The sequence below is a fragment of the Grammomys surdaster genome, unplaced genomic scaffold, assembly GCF_004785775.1.
Source record: "Grammomys surdaster isolate TR1022 unplaced genomic scaffold, NIH_TR_1.0 126118, whole genome shotgun sequence".
Lineage (NCBI taxonomy): Eukaryota > Metazoa > Chordata > Mammalia > Rodentia > Muridae > Grammomys > Grammomys surdaster.
The window spans coordinates 5,571,552-5,599,154 of NW_021620926.1; the positions used below are offsets into that span (position 1 = coordinate 5,571,552).

At 46.4% G+C, this 27,603-nt stretch overlaps 2 protein-coding genes across 4 annotated transcripts in view; both read left to right on the forward strand.

Annotated features, from left to right (window-relative positions):
- Ifnar2 (interferon alpha and beta receptor subunit 2) overlaps positions 1-2,206 on the forward strand; it is a 32,141-nt gene extending 29,935 nt beyond the window's left edge. Inside the window, exon 9 of the mRNA XM_028756392.1 lies at positions 206-2,206. Coding sequence (XP_028612225.1) covers positions 206-907 — 702 coding nt within the window. The 3' untranslated portion in view covers positions 908-2,206. The remainder of the gene's footprint in view (positions 1-205) is intronic.
- Il10rb (interleukin 10 receptor subunit beta) lies at positions 1,940-25,228 on the forward strand. Of its 3 annotated transcripts, none has more exons than XM_028756396.1 (7): positions 1,940-1,972; positions 4,051-4,174; positions 8,467-8,624; positions 11,197-11,363; positions 16,130-16,277; positions 19,526-19,686; positions 24,249-25,228. In XM_028756396.1, the coding sequence occupies exons 2-7, from the start codon at positions 4,059-4,061 to the stop codon at positions 24,492-24,494; spliced, it is 996 nt and encodes a 331-aa protein (XP_028612229.1). In that variant the 5' UTR covers positions 1,940-1,972; positions 4,051-4,058; the 3' UTR covers positions 24,495-25,228. The 3 variants fall into 3 exon arrangements, with proteins under 3 accessions (XP_028612229.1, XP_028612227.1, XP_028612228.1); XM_028756394.1 differs by lacking the exon at positions 1,940-1,972 and adding an exon at positions 2,881-2,939; XM_028756395.1 differs by lacking the exon at positions 1,940-1,972 and adding an exon at positions 2,881-2,939 and having other exon boundaries at positions 19,529-19,686.
- Positions 25,229-27,603: the final 2,375 nt, after the last annotated feature.

Here is a 27,603-nt window from a genome sequence, read left to right on the forward strand (position 1 = left end):
CACATGGGTGTTACTACACATGGATATTATTACTACACATGGGTGTTGTCACATATGGATGTTATTACACATGGACATGGATGTCACTTATATCCACATCCCTTCACAGTGAATACTAAGGGTTGTTGTTGTTGTTGAAGAGTTAATACAAGTGAAAGACTTTTTCTCTCCCCCTCATGTCCCTCCTCCCTCTCTCTTTCTCTAGAATTTCCGTAACTTTTTAACCTGGATATTCCCTGAATGGCCACCTTCAGAAGCTATCGACCGGCTGGAAGTCATCCCCAAAAATACAAAGAAGAAACTGTGGAATTACGACTATGGGGACGACAGTGACAGTGACGAAGAGGTCCCCAAAGCAAGTGTCACTGGATACACCATGCATGGACTGACAGGCAAGCCTCTGCAACAAACCTCTGACACCTCAGCCAACCCAGAGGAACCCCCACATGAAGAGGACTCAGGTGCTGAGGAATCTGCTGAAGCTGGGTCAGGAGCTGGAGCTGAGCCACACCTCCCCACAGAGGTGGAGGCGGGGCCTTCGGAAGACCCCAGTGGCCCCTATGAGAGAAGAAAGAGTCCGCTCAAGGACTCCTTCCCTGAGGACAACAGCTCCATGGATGAGCCTGGGGACAATGTTATCTTCAATGTGAACTTAAACTCTGTGTTTCTGAGAGTTCTCCACGATGAAGACGCCTCAGAGACAATCTATCTCACAGAAGACACAGGCCTCCTAGATGAGGGTCCCCACAGGACAGAATCAGACCTTCAGATAGCTGGTGGGGACAGGACACAGCTGCCCCACCCCAGCCTCTCTTCCCAGGGTCTATGGACTGAAGACGGGTCATCTGAAAAGACAGACACTTCAGATTCTGATGCTGATGCAGGGGATGGCTATATCATGAGATGACTCCAAAGTGGTTCGTTGACTGGAGCTGGGCACCTACAGGGTTCTCTTACAGCCTGACGTGATGCCTTGTGGTCTCCAGGTGTCTGTGAAGGAGGGACTAGAGAACTCTACAGCCCTCATGGTCCTTGCTGGATGGCCTTCTCTATGCAGATTGCCAATTTGGGCACCAGGATTGTTTACATGGGTCATGAGCGTGACCCGCCCACCCTCTTTCCACTAATGCACTAAGGTGGTTTGTGTTACATTTCCCAAGGAACAGTGTTCAGTGTGGTTTTCAGAGGCAGCCAAGGCCTCCCATCCCTGTGTTGTTTCTAGGAAATGATTAAATTGGGGGAGAGAAAGAGAAAAGAAAAACTGGTCAAGCAGTGTTCATCAGGACTCCAGGAATGAACCTGAAAGGGGGCAGAAGGGCCAGAGGTAGGGCAGGCTGAGCTGGCTGCTGGCAGGGAGAAAGAAGTTATCTGCACAAGGAAAGCCAGCAAGGCCTGAGCCCCCACTGTCTGGGCTCTTTCCAGATGTAAAGATCTGTCTTCTCTACTCTGGGAAGTTCCTTCACAGTCACCCATTAAAAACCCTCACAGGTTTAGTGAGGAGGGGGAGAAGCCATGTGAATAATTCTAGGTAGGACCCGACAAGTGACTCAGAGAGGAATCTCATGGCCATATTTTCTTTCTGCTTCACCTCTTTAACCTCCAGCTTCTCAATTTATGAAGTAAAGGGACTGAACACATAATCTCCATCATCAAGACTCAAGGGGAAGTGCCGAGCCTTGGGGGAGATGCCCAGGGTGGATGAAGGGTGTAGGATCCTCCCATCTTTACTCTTCTCACCCCAAAATCAGTGTCTCACATTTTTTTCTATTCGAAGAGGAATTAGTACATGGGTCCTGGCTCAAAGGCTTCCAAAGGATTAGCCACGTAGCCCCTGTAAAGCAATTCAAAAGAAACCTTTGTCGAACTGACATAAGAAAAATCCCACAGGAAGGAGACCCTATACACAGCAACTGTTTCTCTGCCCTACGAACAAAGCCACCCTCATTCTCCGGTAGCAACGCTTTCTTTTAAGGTTTGCATAATTGCTGGGAGTTGGTTTTTTAGTGCTTGCACTTAGTTGTTGTTTTGTTGGTTGGTTGTTTTTATTTTTTAATTTTATACGATGTTTGAAATTGTCACAGAGTAATACAAAAGTACTTTTCATATAAGCTTCTAGTCTTTTTGGGTCGTTTCTCTCTAGAATGCTTCCTACAGCGTATGTGTGGTTCTGCTGCTGTTTCAAGATTAAACTACTAGCTTTCTCTAACTCTGCCGTGGCCTGCCGGGATGGTCCCCTCCGACTCACGTGACTTGTTCTGACTTAGACGTGTCTCAGTATGTAGTCACCCGACCTACTGTGGGGTTTCCCACCTCACCACCTGGTCTCTCTAAGAAGAGGAAACTAAATAAACCTTTCTCAGCAACCTTATGCAAGAAGCAAGCTACCAAGAAATGAACAAACTGGCCTTGTGCCATCTCCTTCGGGTGGGGAGGGGCACTAAAACTTCCCAAGCTCAGCTGGATTCAGCTTTTGTTTGGGAGAGGATACTTTGGAGAAGTGATGCTTCCCTGGGGGAAAACAGGGAACACTGAGTGATCCAAAGAAAAACAACTGCCTAGCAGCTGGGAAGCTGAGGCAGGAGGATCGCTTCGAATTCCGGGCTAGTCTCGGCTACGTAGAAAGACAGTGTCTCAGCACCGGCCCACCAAGGAAGAGAGACAGAAGGGAACACTGGAGGGGAGAGAAACGGAAGGGGGAATTGGGGGAGGAACGATACTGTAACCCAGGATGGTTTCTTAATGCACTTAGCTTGAGGCCGCCCTGCCCTCGGAGCCTCGGTCCCCGGCGGGATTGCGGGAGGAGGGAGCCGGAGGGGAGTGGCCTGGCCGCCCGGCGGAGGTTCCGGGAAGGGCGCCGGCGGCCGCGGGGCTGCCGCACGGGGCCATGGCCTGGGCGCCGAGCGTGGCGGGCTGGCTGGGCGGCTTCCTCCTGGTGCCAGGTGAGGTCGGCGGGCAGGGGCCCCGGGCGGGCAAGCTCGTAGGCTTGGGAACTCGGAGGCGAGGCGTCCCCAAGTCTCGGCCCATGGGCGCCCCGAAAGGGACCGTGTGCGGTGCCCAGCACTGGGAAGGAAACCCCTCGCTATGGTCGGGTGCAAGCACACCCGCGGCGATGCGCTGCCACTGGCTAGATCACGGGTGGACCACCACCATCCCCAGCCCGCAGCGGGTTCCAGGCTGTCTAGACGGTAAACTAAAGCGGGATGCGGGAACAGTTGTTGACAGCGTCCCCCCATCCCGAAGTTCTAACTGAAAACAGATTTTCTTAGCACCCCACGGTGACCGTCTGGACTTTAGGGACACACACCGGAGTCCTCCCCAGCCGCAGTCCTTCTTCCTCTCCCCGGTCCTCTGCTACACCAGCTCCCCTTCACCACACCTTCCTCTTCACAAGTCCACACCCTGAAATCTGAATTCTTCCCCTCAGCTCCCCAGAGAGCTTCTGAGGACTCTTCGCAGCGTGGCTTTCCGTTGGCTGCGCTCTCGGGACTCCCCGACTAGTTCTCCTGTTCCTGAGCCCGAACTTCCCAGGAGCCTGGTGTTGAATAATTATTAGTGCCATACTTCGTCTCTGTTGACAGCAGTTGGGTGATAAGTGGTTTAGAGTTTCCTATGTCAAAACTTAACAAGTAATTTCTGCCCTAAGCCAAAAGCTGCCCTCTCTGCGACCTCAGGCTCACTCACCCAAAGGTCTCCGTGACAGTTTGTCCTGGGTCCCCATGGAGGATTGTCTGCTGCTGACTCAAAATTCCCAGGTTCCCTGCCTCAGCTCCAACCAGGGTTCCAGGGGCTTCAGTCAGAAATTCTTCTCATTATTGCTTCAAATAAAACCTAGTCTCCACAACATAGCTAATATACACACACACACACACCCCATTTGAAGACAGGAGTCCCAAATATTAAATATGGTTATTTTCTTGGGGGGTTTTGTTTGTTTGTTTGTTTGTTTGTTTTTGTTTCATTTTGGTTTGGATTTTGTTTTTGTTTTGTTTTTGCTTTGCTTTGTTTTTGAAAAACATTGCTATCTCACCCCCTCCTCTTTATCTTTTTCAGTTCTAGGAATGATTCCTCCTCCTAAGAATGTCAGAATGAATTCAGTTAATTTCAAGAACATTCTACAGTGGGAGGTACCTGCTTTCCCCCAAAAGAACCTGACTTTCACAGCTCAATATGAAAGGTAGGTCTGGTGGCTGTTTGCAAGACAGTGCCAGAGAATGGTGAGCCTGGCCTGGCTCTCTGGAGGGAGGGAGTCTGACTACTGCCACCTGTGTGGCTGTGACAGTCCAGGGCCTTCCTGTTACCCCCTTCCTGTCTCTGAAGAGAGTTACTGTAGTCAAGAGTCTAGGCCCGTCCTTCTAATTCCAGGTCTTGAGCTGCCTATTGTGCTACCCAGGGATAGTAGCACAGAAGTCACTATGTAGCCCAGGCTGGCCACAAACTGATGTATTTGAAGAGGAAGTCAGGTGCTGGTGACATTCCTGGTTATATAGCTAACATAGTAAAAGTCAGCAGTGTGCAAATGGGGGTGGGGGGCGTCTGAAAAATGCCAGGTGTGCACAACAGTCAGGAAGGTACTTGCTTCAACCCACCTACCCTCCACTGAAGGCCTTCTAGAATATTCTGGGATCTGCCACCACCACTGCAGGGCCTCTATTTGTCCTGCCCTGCTGTCTGCAAATCCCCATATCCGGTGAAGACTATAAGCCAGCCTTCCCTTGACAGCCTGTCTAAATTGCCCATAGGCTGGATGCCAGGTAACACATCAGTAGCAGGAAGCCCAAGGCCCATGAACCAGCACACTTGGCCTCTCCGTGACTCAGAAATGTAGGCTGACAGACAGGCCACAGAGAACATGCCCTTCCAGATCTCGGTAGCCCCGCCCTATTTGCCGCAGCTGTCATTTTACACGGATACTGAAGGGCCACCAAGTTCAAGAAGGAGCAGAAAGACTAAAGTCGCTCTTGCCTGCGTGCTGGGTTTTCCATTTTTTCTTAGTTTGAAATAATTTCATACAAGCCGAACATTTCAAGATTTTAAGTATATATTATGTATATAATTTAAGTACATATTATATACATAATATATACTATATTGTATAGTATATACTATATGTACCATATTATATACCATAATAAATACTATATTATATAATATAATAATAATATAAGTGTGTGTGTGTATGTGTGTGTAGGCTCGAGCACCTACATTGAGATTTACCAATTTTTAGCATTTACTATTGTTTTTCTTCCCTGAACTCTCTGACTTAGAAACTTAGCATTAATTTCTTTTCTCTTTGCTGTGACAAAATATCTGATGAAAGGCAAGTGAGGAAGGAGAGGGGTTTTGTTTGTATGTATGTTTGGTTGGTTGGTTGGTTGGTTTTTTGGGGTGGGGGTTGGCTTGGTAAGAGGCTACAGTTCAGCGCTGTGGCAGAAGCACCAGGCAGCTGGTCACACACAGGGCATCCAGTCAGGAAACAGACAAAAAGCTGGCTTTCAGCTCGCTTCCTCCTTTTTATTCAGTCTGAGACCCCAGTTCATCAGAAATTGCTGCGCATATCCAGGCATCCAGGATATAATAAACCTTCTTGCTCCATTAAACCTTCTTGGAAACTCTCATAGACCTACTCAAGCCGTTTCCATGGTGATTTTAAGTTTCATCAGGTTGACAATGAAAATTCAGCATCATGCACACATACATTCTGGTGTGTGTTTTGTGAAAACACTGGTCCTGTTGTACCTTGGTATAGTTACCTACAGTCCAGAGACCAGCGACTGATAAAAGGCCATTCTGCAGCAACCCTAGTGTGGTGGTGTCATCATTTCATCTCTGTGTTTTCTCCACTTGGATCTGGAAAGACATAGCAATTTCTCTGTGGAAATTAACTTCCTTCCTGTATCAGTCAGGATTGTTGCTGCTGTTACAAAATACCTGAGGCTAGTGGCAGGTATCTAGGTCTAGATGGCAGAATCACAAAACCGTGCAGGGAAGGTGTCACAGGTGAGTGACAGGACACTCTAGCAGGAGTCTCTGGCTGGCTTTTCTGCCATCATCATAGGGGGTGGGTGATTCCAGCTGTTTGTCCTTGAGATGGAAAGGCCTGGTGGCTTCATGAAGGCAAAGAACTGGAGGTGGTTATTAACTAAAGGTTAGTACTTTGCCTCTAGTGTTTCTCTCCTTGGAACCACAGATGGGTACACAGTACATAAATAATACGCAGCCATGTCCTTAGGAAAGACACTGGGCCTGTGAACAGTTGGGTTGTTATGTGACTAATATGACTCCATAAAGTTTACTTTGAATTCAACCCTGGCAGGTGAATCCTGCTTACACTGTGCAATAAACTGTCTGCTAGATGAGAACCTTACCTTTGTCCCCTGTCACTTGGGCAACAGAAGGAGGCTGCCATCCAGAGGTCAGGTTGTCTAGAATAAGGCACTTCAAAGGGTGTGTCGGTGTATTCACACAGAAACATCCAAAATGTAAGTGTGAGAGATACTCATATCACATACTTACCAGAAAAAAATAATACTCATCTATGACAAAAAAGAAAAAAGGAGTTATGACAAGATGACCTTTGACATGCAGTGTGTGTTGACCACCCGGGGTGCTAACTGAATACACTGCTTGCATAAGAGAAGAACCCCTTAATGAAGTCAACTCTACAATAGCTGAACATTAGATGGCCAGCCAGAAGAGCTATTCAGGTTGGCAAAACGTAAAACAAGTTTTACCTCCGGACCACTTAATTCCAGCAATAACAACTCAGAGACTAATTATTGATTAATAAATGCTTAGGCCGTAAGTTTTAGCTTGTTCTCCATCTAGCTGTTAACTTCGTATCCCTTTTATTCCAAGTTCAGCTGTGTGGCTGGTTGCTCCTCTTCAGCCTTCTGGGGCAAACCTTCCACAGTCCTCACTATTTCCCATAACTCTCTCTGTCCCTGCCAGATATCATGTCTCCAACTTCCTGCCTCAGCTCATTGGCCATAAGCTTGTTTATTGACAGGCAATGCTTATAAGAGACATTCTCTACAGCAAAATGTTCCTGTGTGTTAAGTAGGAAAGGCAGGTTGCAGAACACTGATCTCAGCAGTCCTTACCTTCTTTTTTACATCAGTAACAACGGAGTGAGCCACGGATGTGGTCCCTAGAGCCCTAAAGTCAACAGAACTGAGTGTAGTGAGGGCACTTGCTGCTTTTGCAGAGGACTCAAGTTCGGTTTCCAGTACCTCTGTGGGGTAGCAGCTCCCAGGCACCTATGACTCCAGCTCCAGAGGATTCAACGTCCTTTTCTGGCCTCCAATGGCATATGCACTCATGTGTGTACACACACACACACACACACACACACACACACACAAATAAAAATAAAGTAAACTTTCTTTAAAAGGGCAAAGGTGATCCAGACTTTCGCACACAAGGGTTTGTTGCTCGCTTTTAGCCACAGACATAAAATAACCACTTGCTTCAGGCTCCCGATGTCCTCCCCTGCCCCTCCATGATGCACTGCAATCTGGACCTGTGAACTAGAATAAACAATCTGCCTCGAATTGACTTTGCCAGAATGTTTTATCATAGCAACAGGGGGTGAAAAAAAATCCAAGACAGGCAACAAGGGTGGCCCCAATTGGCTTTCACACCTAGACAGGATGGAGTGGTGGGAACCTGTCAGACAGCTCCTTACTTACAGGAAGGGAGCTCCTGTTTTCTTAGGCTAGGGGCAGCTAATTACACCTCCTCAGGCTGCTGTGGGCCGAGTTAGGAATTCCCGTTGCCAAGACTCCTGCCATGCGTGCTGCTGCTATCATTCTGAAGGTGAATGAATTGTTTCAGTATTTTTCCAGAATCTTTGCAACGTGAGTCACTCTTGGGACATGATTCGAAATCATCTTATTATTTCCTAGTTAATCTGTGTGTGCCAGCCATAGCCCAGTCATAGCCCAGGGCTTTCAGAAATGTGCAATCCAGGAAGGAAGCTTTCTCAGTCAGATGTGTTTAATATGCAACCCTGGGTTTGGAGCCATGAAGGCTTATTGGGATATTAAAGTCTCTGCTGCTAAGATACCAATTTTTGTTTAACTCAATTTTTTCACAGATTACTTGGCTATAGGATGGATTGTCTTTTAGATGCCTTGTGACTGATTCCCCAGGGATCATTAAGATCTCAGGAAACACATAGTTTGGAAAAATATTAATTTCCTTGTGCATTCTATTTATCTGAATTAGTGATTACTGGGCGCAGTGGTACACACTTGAAACCCCAACACTGGGGATTTTAAATTAGCAGGGGGATTTTTAAATCAGAAGCCAACCTGAGCAACAGAAGGAGACTCTTTAAAACATGAAATAAAAACAAAGAAGGAGAAGGATGAGAAGTTTTTCTTTTGCCTTCGCCATCATGGGGAATAAAGCAGCCATCTTCCCAGAGACAGAAACCTCACTGCCTTTGTCTTTCTGATTGTGTAGTTACCGGTATTTCCAAGATCGCTGCAAGAACACTGCCTCTACTCAGTGCGACTTCTCACTTCTTTCTAAATATGGAGACCACACCGTGAGGGTCAGGGCTGAGTTTGCAGATGAATATTCGGAGTGGGTAAACATCACCTTCTGCCCCGTGGATGACAGTAAGCCATTTATTTTCCATTTTGTTATATCTCGACATCTTACCTTGCTTCTATCCTCATTGGTGACCCATCAGTAAGAATTCCTAGAAGGCCTACAGATGAACAGTCTATGCCACGAAGCTCAGGATAGAGCAAAGAAGCTGTGGCTGTAAATTCGTGGATGGAGCAGGGGTCGGGGGTCAGGGGTTGGAGGGGATGTACATGTCCTAGCAAAATAGATGAATGTCAATTTTGTGACTTCACTACTCACAGATACGATGAGTTAGAGCTAGTGCTGTTAATGAGGAAATTGAAAGCTCTGACAGTTCTCTGAAAGGAAGTCAGTGTGAGATTATGAATTAAACCAAGAGATAGGGGCCTGGAAAATAGCTCGGTGGATAAGAGAACTGGCTGCTCTTCCAGAGGATTTGGGTTCAATTCCCAGCACCCACAAGTCTGCTCACAACAGTGTATGATTCCAGTCCCATGGGATTTGACACCAGTTCTGGCCTTTTTGGGCACCTGGTCCACAGAGCATACATACAGGCAAAGTACCATGCATATAAACTAAAAATAAAATGCAAAGTAAATTTCAAAATGTGACAGAAGAAGAGAGAGGTAGATGTGGAGAGAGAAAGGTCCAGTGCAGAGAGACCACTGTCCTGGAGAAGGGGAAGAAAGGAGTTCACCTATGGTAGACTCTGCTGAGGCTGGCATAAGCTTTGGAAAGAGGATGCCCTGATTAGAAGGTCTAGGGGACCCAGAGGCCCTGAGACAAACATGTTTAAAGTATCCGGAACTGAAAACTAGTTAAGTCACCATACAGCAACTGGGAGAATTAGCGGTTACAAAAATGTCAGGAACAAAGCTCACATAAGACCCTCCCAGGGGCATCAGAGGGAAGATCCAGGTCTGGGGGCCAGGGCTTATACAGGTCCTTCCACGGTGGGTGCTCACTCAGACAGAATGAGGCCGAAATCCCTTGTTCTCTTTCCAGTTTTGTCTTAGGACAAGCACAAAACTCATACTTTTGCACTTGGAAATGGTCAGTTAGTTTTCTTTTAAAAATGTTGCTTTCTAAAAGCAAGGGAAGGAAATGACCATTGCGAAAAGATAGCTCATTGGTTGTCAGGCTCCAAAACTAAACCGGTCTTCAGTGGTTATGAGGGGTTCCTGTAAACTCATCATAAGCAGAAGATATCATAAATCATGTGTGCATTTGACACGCCTAGCCTGCCACACCCTCCTGATCCCTGACTGATGAGGAGGTGACAGATCACAGTCATCTCCCTAAACTGAAAAAGAAATCAAACCATGTGTCCTTAGCTTGAGGGAATACCACAATTCAAAGGTCAAAGTACAGTTTCTGTTTCATGCCAGTCTCTTTCACACAGCCATTGTTAAGTTGGGGACCATTTGATGTAGAGGTTTCCACTCCAGTAATTTCTTGCTGTGCCTGGGTAGTTCTAAGTCTTACGTTATGTCCCATTGAGGCCAGTTCTCTGTAGACTCAGATCAAGGAGCGTGACTCAAGGTCACACGTGTAAAAGTGAGAGAACTGGGGCGCTGATACAGGCCTCTGGGGCTTAACAAGAGGCCCTTCGGTAGTAACAACAGTCAGAGAGGAGAGCACAAGCCAAGCTTTCTCAGAGTCTTTTGTTATTCCTTCTGTGGTTATTTTTGAGCACCTACTGTGTGCTGGGCATGTTCTTACCACTAAACCTACAACATCAAACAAGAGCAAAGCCTTGCATTTGTGGAGTGTTCTAGACTCATAGGAAGACTGACAGTAACCCAAGAGACAGATACTTTATGGTACAGAGAGACTGTGGCTCTCAAAATGGAAAGTCAACAGAAGAGAGGAATACACCCTTGTCCAGAGAGCCACAATATACAGGCTCCCCAGGGTGACGTTTTAAATGGGTGGAGATCTAAATGGGGTGAAGAGCCTAGCTACATAACTAAAAGAAAAGTTTTGTTTATATATATATATATATATATATATATATATATATATGAGACAAATATTTACGAGTAATCTCTACAGACACAAAAATATCATTTGTAGCTTTAAGGCTAGAAAATGAAAGAGAATCCAAGCCAGTAGAAGGCAGAAAAAAAAAAGAGAAAGAGAAGAATCTAATAAAATAAAAAATATAAAAACAGATTTTTGTGTGTATGTGTCAAGCATGGTGTCATGCCTTTGTGTCATGACTGTGACAACAGTATTGTCAAGACTTAGGCAGGAAGATCACAAGTTTGAGGCTAACCTGGGCAATGTACTGGGGTGACCCCTCCCTAAAAAGCCATTTTTACAAGCAATACAAAACAATATAGTTAAAATAATCCTAAATATATTTGATATCACTGTGAATATAAATGGGTTTAATTTGATTAACAAAGACAAACAATTTTGGATCTTTTGAAACAGGAAAAAATTACTGAGGCACTGTTGTAAATGGTATATCAAGAACAGTGTTATCCTTCAGTAGATTGTTGAACATATATATGAAGTATGTATGTTCACTTGTGTTCAAGTGAAGTGTTTAAAATGTGATTTTTGATTGTCATCTTTGTGTGTTCTTATACTTAGCCATTATTGGACCTCCTGAGATGCAGATAGAATCCCTTGCTGATTCTTTACACATGCGTTTCTCAGCCCCACAAATTGAGAATGAGCCTGAGACATGGACCATGAAGAATATTTTTAACTCATGGGCTTACAAGATACAATACTGGAAAAATGGAACTAATGAGAAGGTAAGGCTGACTCTCATGTGTGTTTCAGATGTGGGTACCATGTTCTTCGCTCGGGTTGGTAGGCCATGATAAGAAAGAGGTTGCAGGTAAGGGCTCAGTGGGTAAAGTGTCCACTGTGCAAACGTGAGGGACAGAGTTTGGATTCCCCAACACCCAAGCTAAAAGCCAGTGATGCCCCACCGTAGTCACAGTGCTGAGAGGTGGGGACAAGAGAATCCTGGGATTCACTGGTCTGCTGGTTAGTCCATTGGGGAGATCCAGATTCAGGGAGAGACTCTGTTTCAAAAACAAAATGGGCAATGACAGAGAAAGACACTGATGCCAACCTCTGGCTTGCACACATACACATATTGGTGTGTGTGCAATCCATGCATGCATACATACACATATTGGTGTATGCACCTATCCATGCATGCACACATACACATATTGGTATGTCCACACATGCATGCATGCATACATACACATATTGATATGTGCACACATCCGTGCATGCATGCATACACATATTGATGTGTGTACACACTCATATATGCATACATACACATATTAATGTAGGCATACATCCAAGCATGCATACATATACATATTGGTGTGCACACATCTATGCATGTACACAGACATAACCAGGCAGAGTCCTGTAAAGTGGCAGCACTTTTCCAGGGAGTCTAAAGCCTGCTCCTCTACAAGCCCAAAGCTCTGGAAAAGACATGGAGCAGACTCTTAGGACGAAGTCCACACAACAGACTTCCCTCTCCTTGAAAGGAAGTCGCAGGAGAAATGACATTGTCAGCACTTGGCTAGGGGAAGTTGAAGTCAGCTGCCATGTGACCAACTGAATGACCAGTTTCCCACCCCATAGCCCTCGCATAGCACAAGCCAGTCACATCGTGGCTGTAGCCCCTCCCACCTCCCTAGATGTTTAAGGACAGTGTTTGGTTTTTGTTTTTGTTTTGTTAACCCTACCTATCCAATTTTCCCGTCACTCTCTCCTTTAGGGAGCAATTACTTTAAAAAAGTTTTTATTACACTTACTTCTTCATGCTGAGGGGCGTGCCACAGTCCTTGAGATCTAGTCACCAGGCCTTTACAAACCTGAGTCATGTCATCAGCTAACCGTACAATTCTTTTGAAATCAAAACTTAATGCCAAAACGTCTGGCTGGACTATTGCCTCTGTCACAACATTGCTCTGGTCACATCGATGACCTCAGCTTCCTTAGGGCCACAGAACAGGCACAAGAACCCACTTCATTCAAGAAACAGGAAGAACAACCCGGTTCACTGAACTGCTGTGGCATTTACTGACAAAAGCCAAACTTTTCTCATCTTCTGGAACAATACGAAGCTCTCTTCTCTTTATGTAGATAGATTTGTTTATTTTTGGTCAAACTTAGTGTTGCTGAGCTGAATACCTAAACTGGCATCTATGCTGATAAATTATTTACATTTTATGTTTATCAGTTCCTTCCCAAGAGTCCAAGAGGCTGGTCACTTGTGTTTATTGTCTTAGGATGATATATCAAGTTAATTTTTTCACCCCCAGAAAAACCTTCACTGAATGGAGCTATGTGTAGTCTCTTCCTGTAACAGAATGGGTAATTTATGAATGATATTCTAGAGGCAGAGGAGTCCGAGGTCAAGGCACAGTAGCAGGTCCAGTGTCCCATGAAGGCTAGCCCGTTTCACTCCTAGGGTAATGGCTAATGTTTCATCCTTTGATAGCCAAGGTGAAGGACAAAGGGATGAACACCACTTTGGTGCCTTTTTTGGAAGATCATTAGTTTTGTTCATGAGGGCTCTTGCCAATTGCCTCCTGAAGACCCCATCTGAAGCGTTTCTTAAAGATTTTTTTCACTAATGTATGCACAGAAATTCGTGTGTATGCATGTGTATGCACATGCATACGCACACATGTAGAGGTCAAAGGACTGTTGGTAGGATTTGTTCTCCTTACAACAGCCTGGTCTTCCCCTTTACTATTTCCACATTGGTGTATAGATTTTATCATCAGACACACCAGAGCATGTAGGACATCTGCTCTTGCCAGAGGTGGCTTTGCTCACAGTCAAGACTCCAGGAAGAACATACCTGAGAGGCAATACAAAATATCCAGTTTCAGACTCACGTATCAGTGCAGTAGCTCTACCCTGGAACTCAAGGACAAGACCCGTTCACTACACCCCAGGGATTATGGGCATCTTCTAATTAAGGATCCAGTTTTATAGTCACCGTGGCTGAGTGCCTCGCTCACCAAGAGTGATATGAAAAACCCCCGTTATATTTAGCTCCTTATCTAGAATACACCCACAGCCCTGGCATTTGGTTACATGTTGGTCCTTGAGCTTCACATGCTGTGCGAATGCCAGAAAGTCCACTGGCTCCCTCCTTTGTGCCCCACACCATTGTATAACACTACCTTCTAAAGTGCCAATGTCCCTCAAAGGCTGTCAGATCAGTTCCCCAAACTGATAGCACACAGGGCTTTGGGGAATTCCATTGTCTTGGTGGGAAAGAGAGCATGAAACTAGATCAGCCCAGAAATAAAGGGACAAGAGAGAGGAAGCCCCCAGGAGACTTGAGAGGGACCTCACCTCGCCTACCCATGTTGTTCTTCAAAATCACGTTACAAGGTTTTAGAGGCATTGACTAATAGAAGTAAAACTTAGAATTTGATGTTTGTTTGTTTGTTCTTTGTCTTTCATTGTTGGTGGTGCTTTGTTTATCTGGGGGAGTTATATCCGTCTCTTCCTAGGTTCAATAGGTATAATGCAGTTCTTGCCATCGATACTGACAGGCTGTCAACAGCTCCACCCCCACAAGGGGCCAATTATGAAAAAGAAAGGAGAATTCAGGCTCCCTTAGTATGCTCTTTTATTTCCCCTTTATTTTGCTGAGGAACTGTTTTGGTCACTCCAACTCAGAAGCTTATCATTAGCTACGATGTCCTTGTGTTTGAATTAGTCAAAGCATTAGTCAAGGACTCCAGCCACCACGAAGGAATGCAGGGGTATCCTGAAGAGACCAAAGCCTGGGAGTCAGAGCCCACCTAGACACATACACAGGGAACCCCAAACATCAAGGATCACAAACATGCTACGGACCTGGGGGGCAGGGTAGGAAGCGCACTGAGCCTCACCATACATGGCTCCTGTTACTCGCTAAGATTCCTATAACAAGAATTACAAACTAGGTAGCTTCAACACAGAAATGTACTGCCTAACATTTCTGGAGCCTGAGAGTTCAAGATCAACTTGTCTTCGAGGCTGCGCTCCTGAAGATGTGGATTCACTCCGTACCTTTCCCCCAACTCTTTTTTTTTTAAGCATATTTTTTTAAAGATTTATTTATTGTATATATGTGAGTACACTGTTGCTGTCTTCAGACACACCAGAAAAGGGCATCGGATCCCATTACAGATGGCTGTGAGCCACCATGTGGTGGCTGGGAAGTGAACTCAGGACCTCTGGAAGAGCAGTCAGTGCTCTTAACCACTGAGCCATCTCACCAGCCCAACTCTTGAAAGCTCGTTGGCAATCATTTGGCTTCCTTTGGCTTCAAAGAGTGCCTTCAGATATTGGCCATTTTCTATATATGGCTTTCTCCCTGGGGCATGCTTACCTGTAAGTCCAAATTTTTATTCTTTTAAAAAATATTATCTTAAAAAAAAGAGCTGGGCAGTGGTGGAACATGCCTTTAAACCCAGCACTTGGGAGGCAGAGGCAGGCGGATTTCTGAGTTGGAGGCCAGCCTGGTCTACAGAGTGAGTTTCAGGACAGCCAGGACTGCACAGAGAAACCCTGTCTCAAAAAAAATAATTATCTTTAAAGGTTTCCTCCTCCCCCCCCTCTCTCTCTGTGTGTGTGTGTGTGTGTGTGTGTGTGTGTGTGTGTGTGTGTGTGTGTGTTGGTATTAAAGGTATGTAGCAATAAATTTAAATTTTAAAAGAGTCTACCTCCAAATAAGGTCCCAGTTCCAGGTACAAATATATGAAATTTTGTGGGATGCAGTTCAACCCATTAGAAGTGATTTTTTTTAACTGGATATATTATTAGTTAATGAACAACACTGTGGAAACCCCTATGACGGCATGGCCCACTGCTTGTCCAGGGGACCACAGTTAACCCTCAGCCATCTGGATGAGCCACGTCTTGCCTGTCATGTCTTCAATTTATCTGCATCCAACTTGGCAAAGACCCTCCTTTTGAACTTGCTTCTACTAAGAGTCTTGGCCGCATGTGCCTTCTGTAGCATCTGTGGTGGCCTGACTAGTGTGAATCCTAGCCAGTGTGAATCCTGGCCAGTGTGAATCCTGGCCAGTGTGCCCTGCTGCATCCCAAAGGTACCTCACATGCCTGTCTGACAGCAAGGATATGGATATCTACTAGGAAATTCTGCTCCAAGTTTCCTTAGAACAATCTATACAGGTGGCAGGTTTCACCTATCCCCAAAGAGAATGCTGGTTGTAGGCATGGCACCCTGAGCCCCATGAGGAAAAGAACCTGGTGGCCTTAACTGGATATAATATTTTTTAAGAGAAGTGTGATGCTTTAGATGACACACATGCTACAGAATTGAGGCCGTGCGATGGTTTGCCTGCCTCACCGTTGGTCTTGTCCCATTCCTTATAACATGTGTTCAGAAGCCGGAAGGAGTTCCAGCCAATGAGTGAGCAGCTCTTTCTGACATGTCTGAAGCAGTTTATAACACATGGGAAAGGAAAATAAAGAAAAATGTCCTTCACTGCTATGTCTGTCTGCCTTACAGCTTCAAGTCACTTCTCAGTATGACTCAGAGGTTCTCAGAGATCTGGAGCCGTGGACAACCTACTGCATTCAAGTTCAAGGGTTTCTTCTCCATCAGAACAGAGCAGGAGAGTGGAGTGAACCCGTCTGTGAACGGACAACCAGTGATGGTGAGTAGGGATGGGGACAGCCTGTAACTGCCCCCTCAGAGCTCCATGAACCTCACCCATGGGTCTTAGACACCATGGCAGTCAGCTCAGACTGCACCACAGGTTAGAGATCAGCCTCCCCTTGTCTGCATGGTCTCCAGACCCTGAGTGTCCGTCTGCTTCATGCTCCAATCAAAGTGCCCCAAGCTGAGGATGTACACTCTCTCTCCAGTCCAGTGGGCTACGGTATGCCTCCCTGAATCCACCTTCACTATGCTCTGTTGCCCTTCCAGATCTCTGAAGTAGGTTAACTGGTTCTCACACAGACGCCCTGCAGAGACTGAGCCCTGGGACATCTTGATTTTCCTTCCCTGCATCTCTAGTTTTGGGGACACATAATGACTGGGAAGGGGAGATTGGGAAACATCAGTGACCTCAGCTGGTACCATTACGTATTGAGACTCCTTGTAAAACATGGGTCCAGTCTACCAAGGGGTTCTCCACACTGAGTGCTAACAGAACAGTAGTGCAGGGTGTGGTTCAGTGATAAAGGTCTTATCTAGCATGTGCAGCCCTGGACACACTCATGCACACACGCACACACACACACACAGTTAGAGAGAGAGAGAGAGAGAGAGAGAGAGAGAGAGAGAGAGAGAGAGAGAGAGAGCCTGGTATGGTGACTCAGGCTGGTGTGATGGCTCAGGCCTGGTGTGGTGGCTCAGGCCTGGTGTGGGGGCTCAAGCCTGTAATTTTAACACTTACAAAGCTAAGGCAGAAGAATCACTGCCTTAGAGAGACTGGTGGTACTGTGTAGTGAGTTGCTGGCCAACCTAGGTCACAGAAGAACACTCTGTCTCCTGACAAGATCTAAACATTTTTATTTAAAAAGAAAAGAAAAGAAAGAAAGAAAGAGAAAACCTGTTTGTCAAACTCCCATTTTGCAGGGTTTTTAAAAATCTCATCTAAGTACTATATATAGAATGTTTTCAGTGTGAACATTAGGGATCCAGAAGGAAGGCCCTAAGGTTCCATCGACTGCTCGAAGTTGCTTAGCTAGTGAAGGACAAGGACAGAACTGAGCACAGTCTAGTATAACCTCGAGTCGCATCTTTAACTCCCTGCCTACAGACTAATTCCAAATCCTTAAAATAAAACTAATCAAATAAAACGTGGTCTGCCAATAGTAGAGGCAAACAGATCTGCAGCCAGGGCAAGAGCATCAGGCTTGGTAAACTACTGTGCAGTTCACACTCTTTAGAAAGCAGTCTCTTGCCCTCACCCTCTCTACTCGTCCTGAGAAGAAACAAAAATGTCACCGTTAGCCAGGTGTCCTTACCCACAATACCAGCTGTTTTTGTCCCACTACCCAGACCTGAGAGATCCCAGCACCACTGGCTCACCCTACCACACTAGAGGATGGACAAGAGCCTGAAGCTTTCTCAGGAACTGAGATGACCTCATACTGTCAGATTCTTCCTAGTGTCCACACCAGCCAGCTCTCTGGGCCCTCCGTTTATCGGGAAAAATACAACAGCCTCTGCTAAGACAGAAAGAGGCAAAGGGCCGTGCAGTGTGAAACAAGATCCAGGGACTGGGTATAGTTCTTCCAATCTACAGAGGGGGAGGTGGGATGGTCAGGAGATTGGTGTGTGTGGAAATGCTAACACAAGGGAGGGAGGGAGAAAGGGAGGGAGAGAGGAAGGGAGAAAGGGAGGGAAGGAGGGCTAGAGGGAGGGATAGAGAGAGGGATGGACAGAGGGATGGACAGAGGGAGGGACGGAGGGAAGGGGATAGAGGGAGCAGGAAGGAAGGAGAGAGGTGGAAGATGAGAGACAGTTTCTTCCCAGCCTCTTATCCATACAAATGCTCCACCCATCCATCTACCCATCTATCCATCCATCTATCCATCCGTCTACCCATCCATCCATCCATTCATCAGTCTATCCATCCATCCATCAGTCTATTCATCCATCCATCCATCCATCAGTCTATCCATCCATTTATCTATCCACCCATCTGCTTATGGCCATGAACACAGTGGCCAGGCACTGTGAGACGTTTACTCAAATAGCAGCAGAGTCTATTGTCAGTAGAATTCGAGGACCAACACATTGGCCTGGGTTCTCTTTTCTGCTGTGTCTAAATGACAGCTGGTGTTCTTGGCACAAACAGTCCCTTTCAGATGACTCTGTCTTACCAGTCAGAGTTTTTTTTCTCTTGGCTCCACTAGGTATGGCCAGGTCAGCTAGAGAAGGGACTAGCCTAAATGTGGAAAGCTGGAACTATGGCTGACCAGAGTGACTTCTTGTACGTTCCCACACAAAACAAGCAGGACTGGTTAAAGCAGAAACTGGAGATTTTATCCAGTGCCTACTGACCACAGATGGAAAAAGCTGAACTCCACTTGTGCAGAGGAATGTCTGAGAGGGAGGAAGTGGAAAAGGAGGGAACCAGAGCAAGCAGAGGTGGCGGAGTCAAAAATGACCAAACTGAGTTTAATGTCATTACCATTCAATGCCGTTACCTAACCCTAACCCTGAACCCTGAACCCTGAACCCTGAACCCTAACCCTAACCCTAACCTCTGCGAACTGGCATTTATCAAAACATGCCAATCTCCTATCGAGACATTCTTCCTGTTGGCTTCACAACGTGGTTATCAGTCACTGAGGAAGACACTGCTGGGTCACAGTGCCATGAATATGTTCCAGATGGGAAGAGAAGGGCACAGGTAGGAAGGCCTTTCTAGAAAAGCTCACTGCAGGTAATCAGAGGTGTGTGGTCAAGTGTCAGCAGCAGCACATGCACTCTTTAGGCTCTGATCAGGAACTCCAGGAAGACTGGGTGGCCTCAGAGACAAGGAATCAGTGGTGGTCGCATAGGCCACTCGGCCCAAGGATCTGTGTGGGCTTCTTGGGGTAAAGCTGCTTCCACTTCTCAATACCAAACACGGTGCCTGTGTCTCCCTCGGCCCCTATCTACAGTGTCAAAGCATAATGCCCAGAGCAGGCCTCTACAAACAGGTAAAGCAGACCAGGATCTTGCTTATCATTCCCTTCATAGCAGAAAGCACACTGCCAAGAGGATCCAGGAAAGAGATGAAACTCATCAAAAACACCAAGACCCTCCGGCCAACGGCCATACGTCTGGGTCAGTGTGGCCATATGGGCCTGGTTTGAGGTATTGTGTTGGATCACAATGGGTGTGTGATCCTTGTGACTCAACCTGTGTGTGTACCAAGAGTCTAACCTTTCTCACTGTCCCCAGCAGAAACAACCCCTTCCTGGATTGTGGCTGTCATCCTCATAGTCTCCGTCTTGGTAGTCTTCCTCTTCCTCCTGGGCTGCTTTGCCATGCTGTGGTTCATTTATAAGAAGACCAAGTACACCTTCTGTTCTGGGACGTCTCTTCCACAGCACCTGAAGGAGGTAGGCAGGGTGGAAGGAGGAGAGACTTCTCTAAGGTCGAGGCTGTCCAGTGCCGGGCAACATATTCTCCAAAAGCATGATATGCTGGCCTGTGCCCAAATGCCAAGAAAGCAAAGGTTTGTTCCAGAACCCTCCACCTTGGACCTGGGTAGCACCTTCTTCACTGCCCAGAGCATCAAGTCCTTGGGTTCATGGACAATGGTTCTGGCAGGAAGAGAGGAAGCAGAATTACGTGTGGAGATGGGAGAGAACACTCCACACAGAGCACTCGCTGGTGGAGGGAGAATCAAGGGAGGGAGAGGTGCAGTGTGTTTTCAGTTTGGAAATGTCATGGTGATTGACATTCTGGGGTGTGTTTCATGGATGCCAGGGGTGCTGTTTTCTGAAAGTTTTGAGGGAAGGGGGAACGTGGATGACTGAAGACTAGTAATTTCTTATTTACACGCTAAGAGCCTGACCACACCCACAGGCAAAGCCCAGCCTGTGGAGGATTTGCTTACACAATAGGATCCCCCATGAACTGTGCCCTCCTGCCTATAAAGCAATTTGACCTTGCCCTCCTATATCTGGTCAAGGAGATGTGTCTCCTGATGTAAGCACGGTATGAACAGAGGCAGAAGGGATACAGTGGGATGAGAGAAACAGTTCCATCCCTGTGCACAGCTGACCTGAATCGTCTGACCTCCTGTAAGGACAGGACAGGCCTGGCAGCCCCCACAGTAATGTCACTCTGTGTAATAACATGAACTCTCTAAAGAAAAACTGTTTTATTCAAGATTGAGCAGGGAAATTTGCAAGTTCAAGGTATATGTCATAGTGAATGGGGGTTGGGGTGGGGGAGTGGTGGTTTTAAGTATACACAGGGAAGTGAGGGGAAACAGATATTTAAGGGTAAACCAAGGGAAAGGGACACCAGTTATTTTGATGCAATAATCTTTGGCTAAAAGATAAGCAGCAACCTTGATTCTGGTTCAATATTGAAAAGAGGAATCACAAGCGCTTGGGTAGATGTCCTTGCTCAGGTGCCTTGTGTGTGGTTGTGGTTCCGTTGGATGTCTCGCTATAGCAACCATCACAGGGCAGATTGTGCGTGAAGACCTCCCTTCGTGGCCTCTCGGTTCTGCTGTTTCGTTTTGACATAGGTGACTCAGTTTGGCGCTGGTGCTGTCCCTGGTGACCACCTTGGGGCTCTGTGTTCACCCAATCTCCCTCCATCAGAGACTCGGTCTTTGAAAGGTCCACTTAGGCTGCACTGAGCTGCTACGGATGGTCCAGCCTGAACTCACGGCTCTACTCTCTGCTTTGTGAGTGTCCTCACGTGACGTTCACCTAGTGTTTTTCCCAACACACATTTTACAGACCTGCAGGGTCACACGTGCATCAGGCTTCGTTAGCATGTAGTCATTGAGTCATCCACCAGTCTGAAGGTCTGGCTGCTCTACACACATCCTGCAGGGCTCGTTCTGCTCTGTGTTCTTCCTGTGTCAGCACCCTTTGCCTCTCCCACATGGTGCCCTATTCCCACAAGTGGAGTCTGATCTCCGAGCAGCCAGGAAGATCTGCCAAGCAGAGCACTTCTTTCTCAATGTGGGATGGGCATCATTCGCCTTCTCTGGTGTACCTTCTCCATGAGACTCCTCAAACTTGTCTGATGTACCAGGTCTCCAGCCCTTCCTAGAGAAGATTCCCCGACTCAGTGTGGCTTTATTTAATTTTATTTGTATTGTTTACTGGATATTTTATGTATTTACATTTCAAATGTTATTCCCCTTTCCTGGTTTTCCTTCTGGAATCCCCCTATCCCATCCCCACCCCACCCCTTGCTTCTATAAAGGTCCTCCCCACCCACTCCCATCTCACCGATCTGGCATTCCCCTACACTGGGGAATTGAGCTTTCACAGGACCAACGGCCTCTTCTCCCATTGATGCCTGGCAATGCCATCCTTTGCTGCATGGGTCCCTCCATGTGTACTCTTTGGTTGGTGGTTTAGTCCTTGGGACTCTGGGGAGTCTGGTTGGTTGATATTGTTGTTCTTCTTATGGGGTTGCAAACTCCTTCAGCTCCTTCATTCCTTTCTCTAACTCCTCCATTGGGGTCCCTGTGCTCAGTGCAATAATTGGCTGCGAGCATCTGTCTCTGTGTGGATTTAATGATGCAATGTACATTATTTCATGTACTGGGACAGCCTCAGTTCACACACCAACAGTTGAAGTGAATGCCTGTGGAGAAGGACACGGGTCTTATGCTATGAATGTTGCTCCCAGGGAGGAACCAAGCTATGAGCAGTTTCAGCTGCCAGAATTCCTAGAAGCTGGGGACACGATGGTCCATAGGTAGTCCAGGACAGCACCCACCACAGCTAGGAAGTGCGACACAGGACTGTAGAATTTCAGAGCAGAGAGAGTTTCCAGACAGCAGTGCAAGCAAGCTCTGCAGCACCAGGATGTGGAGAATCTCTAGGGATGAGCTGGTGTGAAGCTGGTCTGAGCAGGAACAAAGAGATACAGGCCCTAGACTCTGGGTGGAAGGTGTTTAGTTTCCCAAGAACCAGAAAGGAAAGTCTTCCCCTGGGGTTACTGCTGCTTCGGTTCCCCACCAAAGAAACTGGTCAGACAGGAAAGAAGAGACAGTGAAAACCAGGCAGGGGCAGGCAAGGGACCTATGGGACTGAGCCCCCACCTCAGAGGCCCTCAAGCCTCACAGTAGCTGTGGAGGCAGTGGGGTGTGGAGAAATGCTATCAGGTGAAGAGAAGGGATGCCACAGAGCAAACTAACATTCCCCACACCACCACATCCCAGTCCCACTCACAACACAGGGTACGTAACAACTTGGCACGTTCATGTTCAGGGAGTCTGAATTGCAGAATGGATAGAGCTGTCCAACATGGCACTGCTGAGTCAGCACCTGTTTCAGTGTTTCGGGATTTTTATGAAACACAGGACATCCAAAATAAGATAATTTCAGTATTCAACCAACGTGTTTTTAAGTTATTAAGATATTTTACATTTTTTCATGCAAAATCTTCAACATCTCATGTCTATTTTACACTTACAAGACACCTCCGTTCAAACCAGCCACGAGTTAAGTGGCTAGTAGCCACATGTGGCTTGTAGCTACTGTACCAGACATTACTAGGTTAAAGGTCAAAATGGAGTGCCACAGAGGATGCTGGTGAATTTGGCCCAAGAGAAATGAGAGATACTATGTGTCTGCCCATGACACATTTATCCATGGCCTGTGCACACACACACACACACACACACTCCCTACACACCCATTTCCTAGAGAAAATGGCAGCTGGGAGTGTGCCTCAGCCTCAGGATCAGGCCAAGAGGCCATCTTGTTTTTCAGGAAGAAGTATTAGAGAGTGACAGGTGAGCTTTCTGCAGAGAAGCTTGTCCCGCCCCTTTTAGTTGTGATAAAAAATGCAGGCAGCATGGCATCCACACCTTAGTCACATTTCAGAATGCAGCTAGCTCAGTGGCACAACATCCCCAGAGCCCGTTCCACTTGCATAGCAGAGACTCACCCTGCTAAACATTCCCTGCCACAGCTCTACAGCTACCTTTGTAAGGCTGCTCGTCCTAGGTCCCTCATAGTAATACAATCACACACACACACACACACACACACACACACACACACCTGCTATCTGCCTTTCTTTTTTTTTAAGATAGGGTCTCAAGTAGCCCAGGCTAGCCTCGAACTCACAGTATGGCCAGGGATGACTTTGAACTTCTGACCCTCCTGCTTCCACCTCTCAAGTGCTGGGATTATGGTGTGCACCAACACCATAATCAGCCCAGTTTTCTGCTGTGCTGGGGTAGTGCGAGCTATGCAGTCACTGTGCTAACTGGGTGATATCCCCAGATCCTTTTTTCTGATTGGTGACTAGCATATTTCACTTAGCATAATGTCTTCAATGCACTTCCATGTTGTAGAATGAGTAAGTTGTGTGTGTATGTGTGTGTGTGTGTCCATGCACGTGTGCATGTGATGTGTATGTGTGTGAGTGATAGTGTGCCCAATGCCACTGTATATATAAGGTGAGGGGCTAGAGGACAACGGTCAGGAGTTAGTCCTCTACCATGGAGTCAGGGATCACTCAGGTGATGTGTGCAAGAAACATCATTCCCTGCTGAGCCATTTGGTCCAATTTAGAAAAAGACAAAAAAAAAAAAAAGACTAATATCCAATATTCCAGTGAAGTGTCTGCACATTTGTGTGTCCATTCCTGGATGGCACTTGCTGTTTGTTCTGCTGTCTGGCGGCTGTTAGCTCTAGTAGACCCGACTTGTGAGCTTCTTCCACACCCTGCTTTCATTTCCCTTGGGAATATACCTACCTGTGAGCATAGTCTTTCCAGGACTTGCTAGGTCATGTGATAACTTTTTTCAAGGAGACGCCATAATGTTACTGTTGCATTTCAAAGTTGCAGTTTTGTATCCCTAAGGTTTTGCCTAAAATCCTTGTCAGCCCAGAAGAGGGAAGGAGAACGTGGAGGTGGGGGGCAGGGGAGAGGTTAGCACTCAAGTAAAGGTCTTTTCATTTTCCTGCAGTTTCTGGGCCACCCCCACCACAGCACTTTTCTGCTGTTCTCCTTCCCGCTCCCAGAGGAGACAGAAGTCTTCGACAAGCTAAGCATCATCACGGAAGAGTCTAAAGGCAGCAAGCAGAGTCCTGGAGACAGCTGTGCCTCAGAACCTCCGCCTGAGCCAGGACCTCAGGAGCTGGAGTCCAAGGATGAAACCCCCTCCCTTCCAGATGATGAGCCCGTACTGCTCACACCTACCTCAGAAGCGTGACCACAGGACCACTGGGGAAAACTCCAAACCTAGGACTTTCTGATGCAGGGCTGGTACACACAACCAAAGAGCTAGATTGTAAAGACTCCATTTGGGAATTTGCTGCTTTCTAAAGATTAATAATTTAGGGCCCAAGGATGCAGCTCAGTGACTAAAGCTCTTAGGATACATGAAGTCCTAGCTTCCATCCCCAACACCATATAAACCAGGGATGGGCGTGCCTGTCTATAAGCCCAACACTTAGGTGGTAGAAGCAGGAGGATCAAGGTCATCTTGAACTATACAGGGAGTACAGAGACCATGTCTGAGAGAGAGAGGGAGAGAGAGAGAGAGAGAGAGAGAGAGAGAGAGAGAGAGAGAGAGAGACTGAGACTTTAATAATTATTTTTTATGACCACTGAATGTAATTTGAGCCCTTTGTGCTCAGTAAAGCAAGGACCACATTTAAGTTGTGACAAACAAAGATATTTTAAATAGGGGAAAAAAAGTGGAGACTCTATAAAATTGTAAGAATGCCTATAGACCACCCCTATCTCAAAAGTGGTCAATCCCGTCGTGCAGGACAGAAACTGATGTTTTGGATTCCCAAGGAGCAAAGACATTTCCTTCCTTACCCATGTGTTTTGTATGATATTAGTGTTCTGTAAATATTCTATATTTGTATATTTGTGTTAGTCAACTTCCTACTGTTGTAACAAAATTCCCGGCATAAACAATTTAAAAGGAAGAAAGGAGTTTTGGGGGGTTTGTTTTGTTTTTTATTTTGTAATGTAGCATCATAGCTTCAGAGGTTTCTGTTCATTGTTTCTTCGCCCCTTTGTCTGGCTCTGTGCTAGCAAGTTACATCATGAAGGGATGTGTGCTAGACGATGTTCACCTCACGGCAGTCAGGAAAAGAAAATGTGGGGAGGGTGGTGGACCCAGGATCCCTCTTTAAGGGCACTCTTCCAGTGACTTATGACCTATCTACCCCTGCTAGGCTCTACTTCTTAAAGACTGCACAGCCTCCCAACAGTCTTCCAACAGCACCCCAGCTACAGCTAGCCACCATTGTCTGTTTATCATATGGGATTTGGGGACAGTGAAGCGCTAAGCCATACAAAAACTAACAAGACCACATTAGTGGAATTGTTAAAATATGCACAAATGAGTCCCCACCTTGTCCCTGTTAGCATTCGCTGAGTTAAGCTACTAATCTTTCGAGGTAGCTGTATCTGGGATACTTCCAAGAACAGAGAAGCCTTGGACTCTGTCCAGCTCAGACATTTACTAACAATGGCCTCTCAGTTTGACCTGTCTGTGGGCTTGTAAAGACATAAGGATTAAAGATACAAATGTAAAATGTGACCACCCCAGGGCCAGCACATACTAGTCACTCAACGGATGACAGCAGTTCATAGCCAACTATATCATCCAATAGGTGTGACAACCTCCATAAATATACACCAACCAAAAATGTCCCCCAATCTGTGACAGACAGACCAATAAAGCAGATGCACCAAAGGCCCCTAAACAGAAAAAACACTTTGAATCTGTTTGAGCCTGGGCTGGGGATGTCGCTCAGAGGTGGAACATTTGCCAGGGATGAGCAAAGCCCTGACCACACTGCCACCCTAAGACTAGCTAGATGTCTACTGTTGGGCCATGACCCAAAGCAACTTGGGAAGGAAGTGTGCATTTGGCTTACTGCTTAACAGTCCATTGTTGGGAGAAGTCAGGGCAGGAACATGAAGTCAGGAACTGAAGCAAAGACCATGGCGGAATGCTGCTTGCTGGCTAGCTCCTTCTGGCTTGCTCAGTTTGCTTTTTCAGAGACACCAGCACCAGCTCCCCCAGGGAGCTGAGCCTTTCTACATCAATCATCAATCAAGAAAATGTCTCATAGGCTTGTCCACAGGCCAATGTGATGGGGGCATTTTCTCAATTGAGCTTCTCTCAGATGAGTCTAGCTTGCGTCAAGTTAACAAAAATCTAGCCAACACGCACACACACACAAACACACACACACACACTACATTTTAAAAACAAAAACAGAGAAGAGAGCATGTTTTAAGAGCCAAATACTCTCTCAGACCAACAGGGTTCCAGTTCTTGATTGGGACCACCTTACTCTGCTAATCTGCCAGCGATTAGTCTGCCTCTTTCTCTCTTTTCTAAGAAGCTCAAGCTGTTCATCTGGGAAAAAAATACCACAATGTTCATCTCAAAGAGAATAAAAGATAGTGCATTCTGGAGCTAACAATATTAGTGACCAGGACTCAGGAAATAAAGTTCCCCTCAAAGATGATGTTCCAATGTGGGAGTGGGTTCATGAAGACTTTGATGTAACCGAACAGAGAAAGTTATAAACTAAAGCATTTGGAGATGCACAAGAGAACCTCAACTTCGGCCACAGATGCTATCTGACATCGTTCGTAACCCTTCCATTGGTGGAGAGTAAGATTTTGTGAAGACAATGCAGTCCAAAGATTTTATCTGTCCATCAGGGTGTTAAGTCTGACACACCTAAGGGCAAGGAATGGCTGCTGGGGACTAAAATAGCCTGAGACAGATTGTAATTAGATTCTTGACCTGGAACTCTCCACACTCAGTTGAAGTTTTGATCAGCCTTTGTAGGGGGCTTCCCTTCAGGAATTCCCATCCACTAGAGTGGGGGTGGGAGTCACATCCCCTGTCCAAGACCTACAAAGGCTGTGAAAGTGTTTGTCTAATTCCTGACCTCCAGACAGACACTTTCATCTTCAGAAAGGTCTGGTGGAGAGCTGGGAGCAGTATTTCATGCCTGTAACTACAGCACTAAGAGTCAGAAAACCTTGGCAAGTTCAAGGCCAGCCTGAGCTACATACATAGCAAGACTTTGTCTCATATAAATATATAAAAGGAAAGCCCCAGAAATGTTCACTGGGCATAGTAGCATATGTCTGTAATCTCAGCATTCAGAAGGAAAAACCAAAAGGAGCTGAGATTCAAGGCCAGCCTAGGCTACATGAGACATTGTCAAGAAAGAGGAAGAAAGAAGGGAGGAAAAAGGGCAGGAAGAAAAGAAGGAAATAAGGAACAAAGAAGGAAGGAAGGAAGGAAGGAAGGAAGGAAGGAAGGAAGGAAGGAA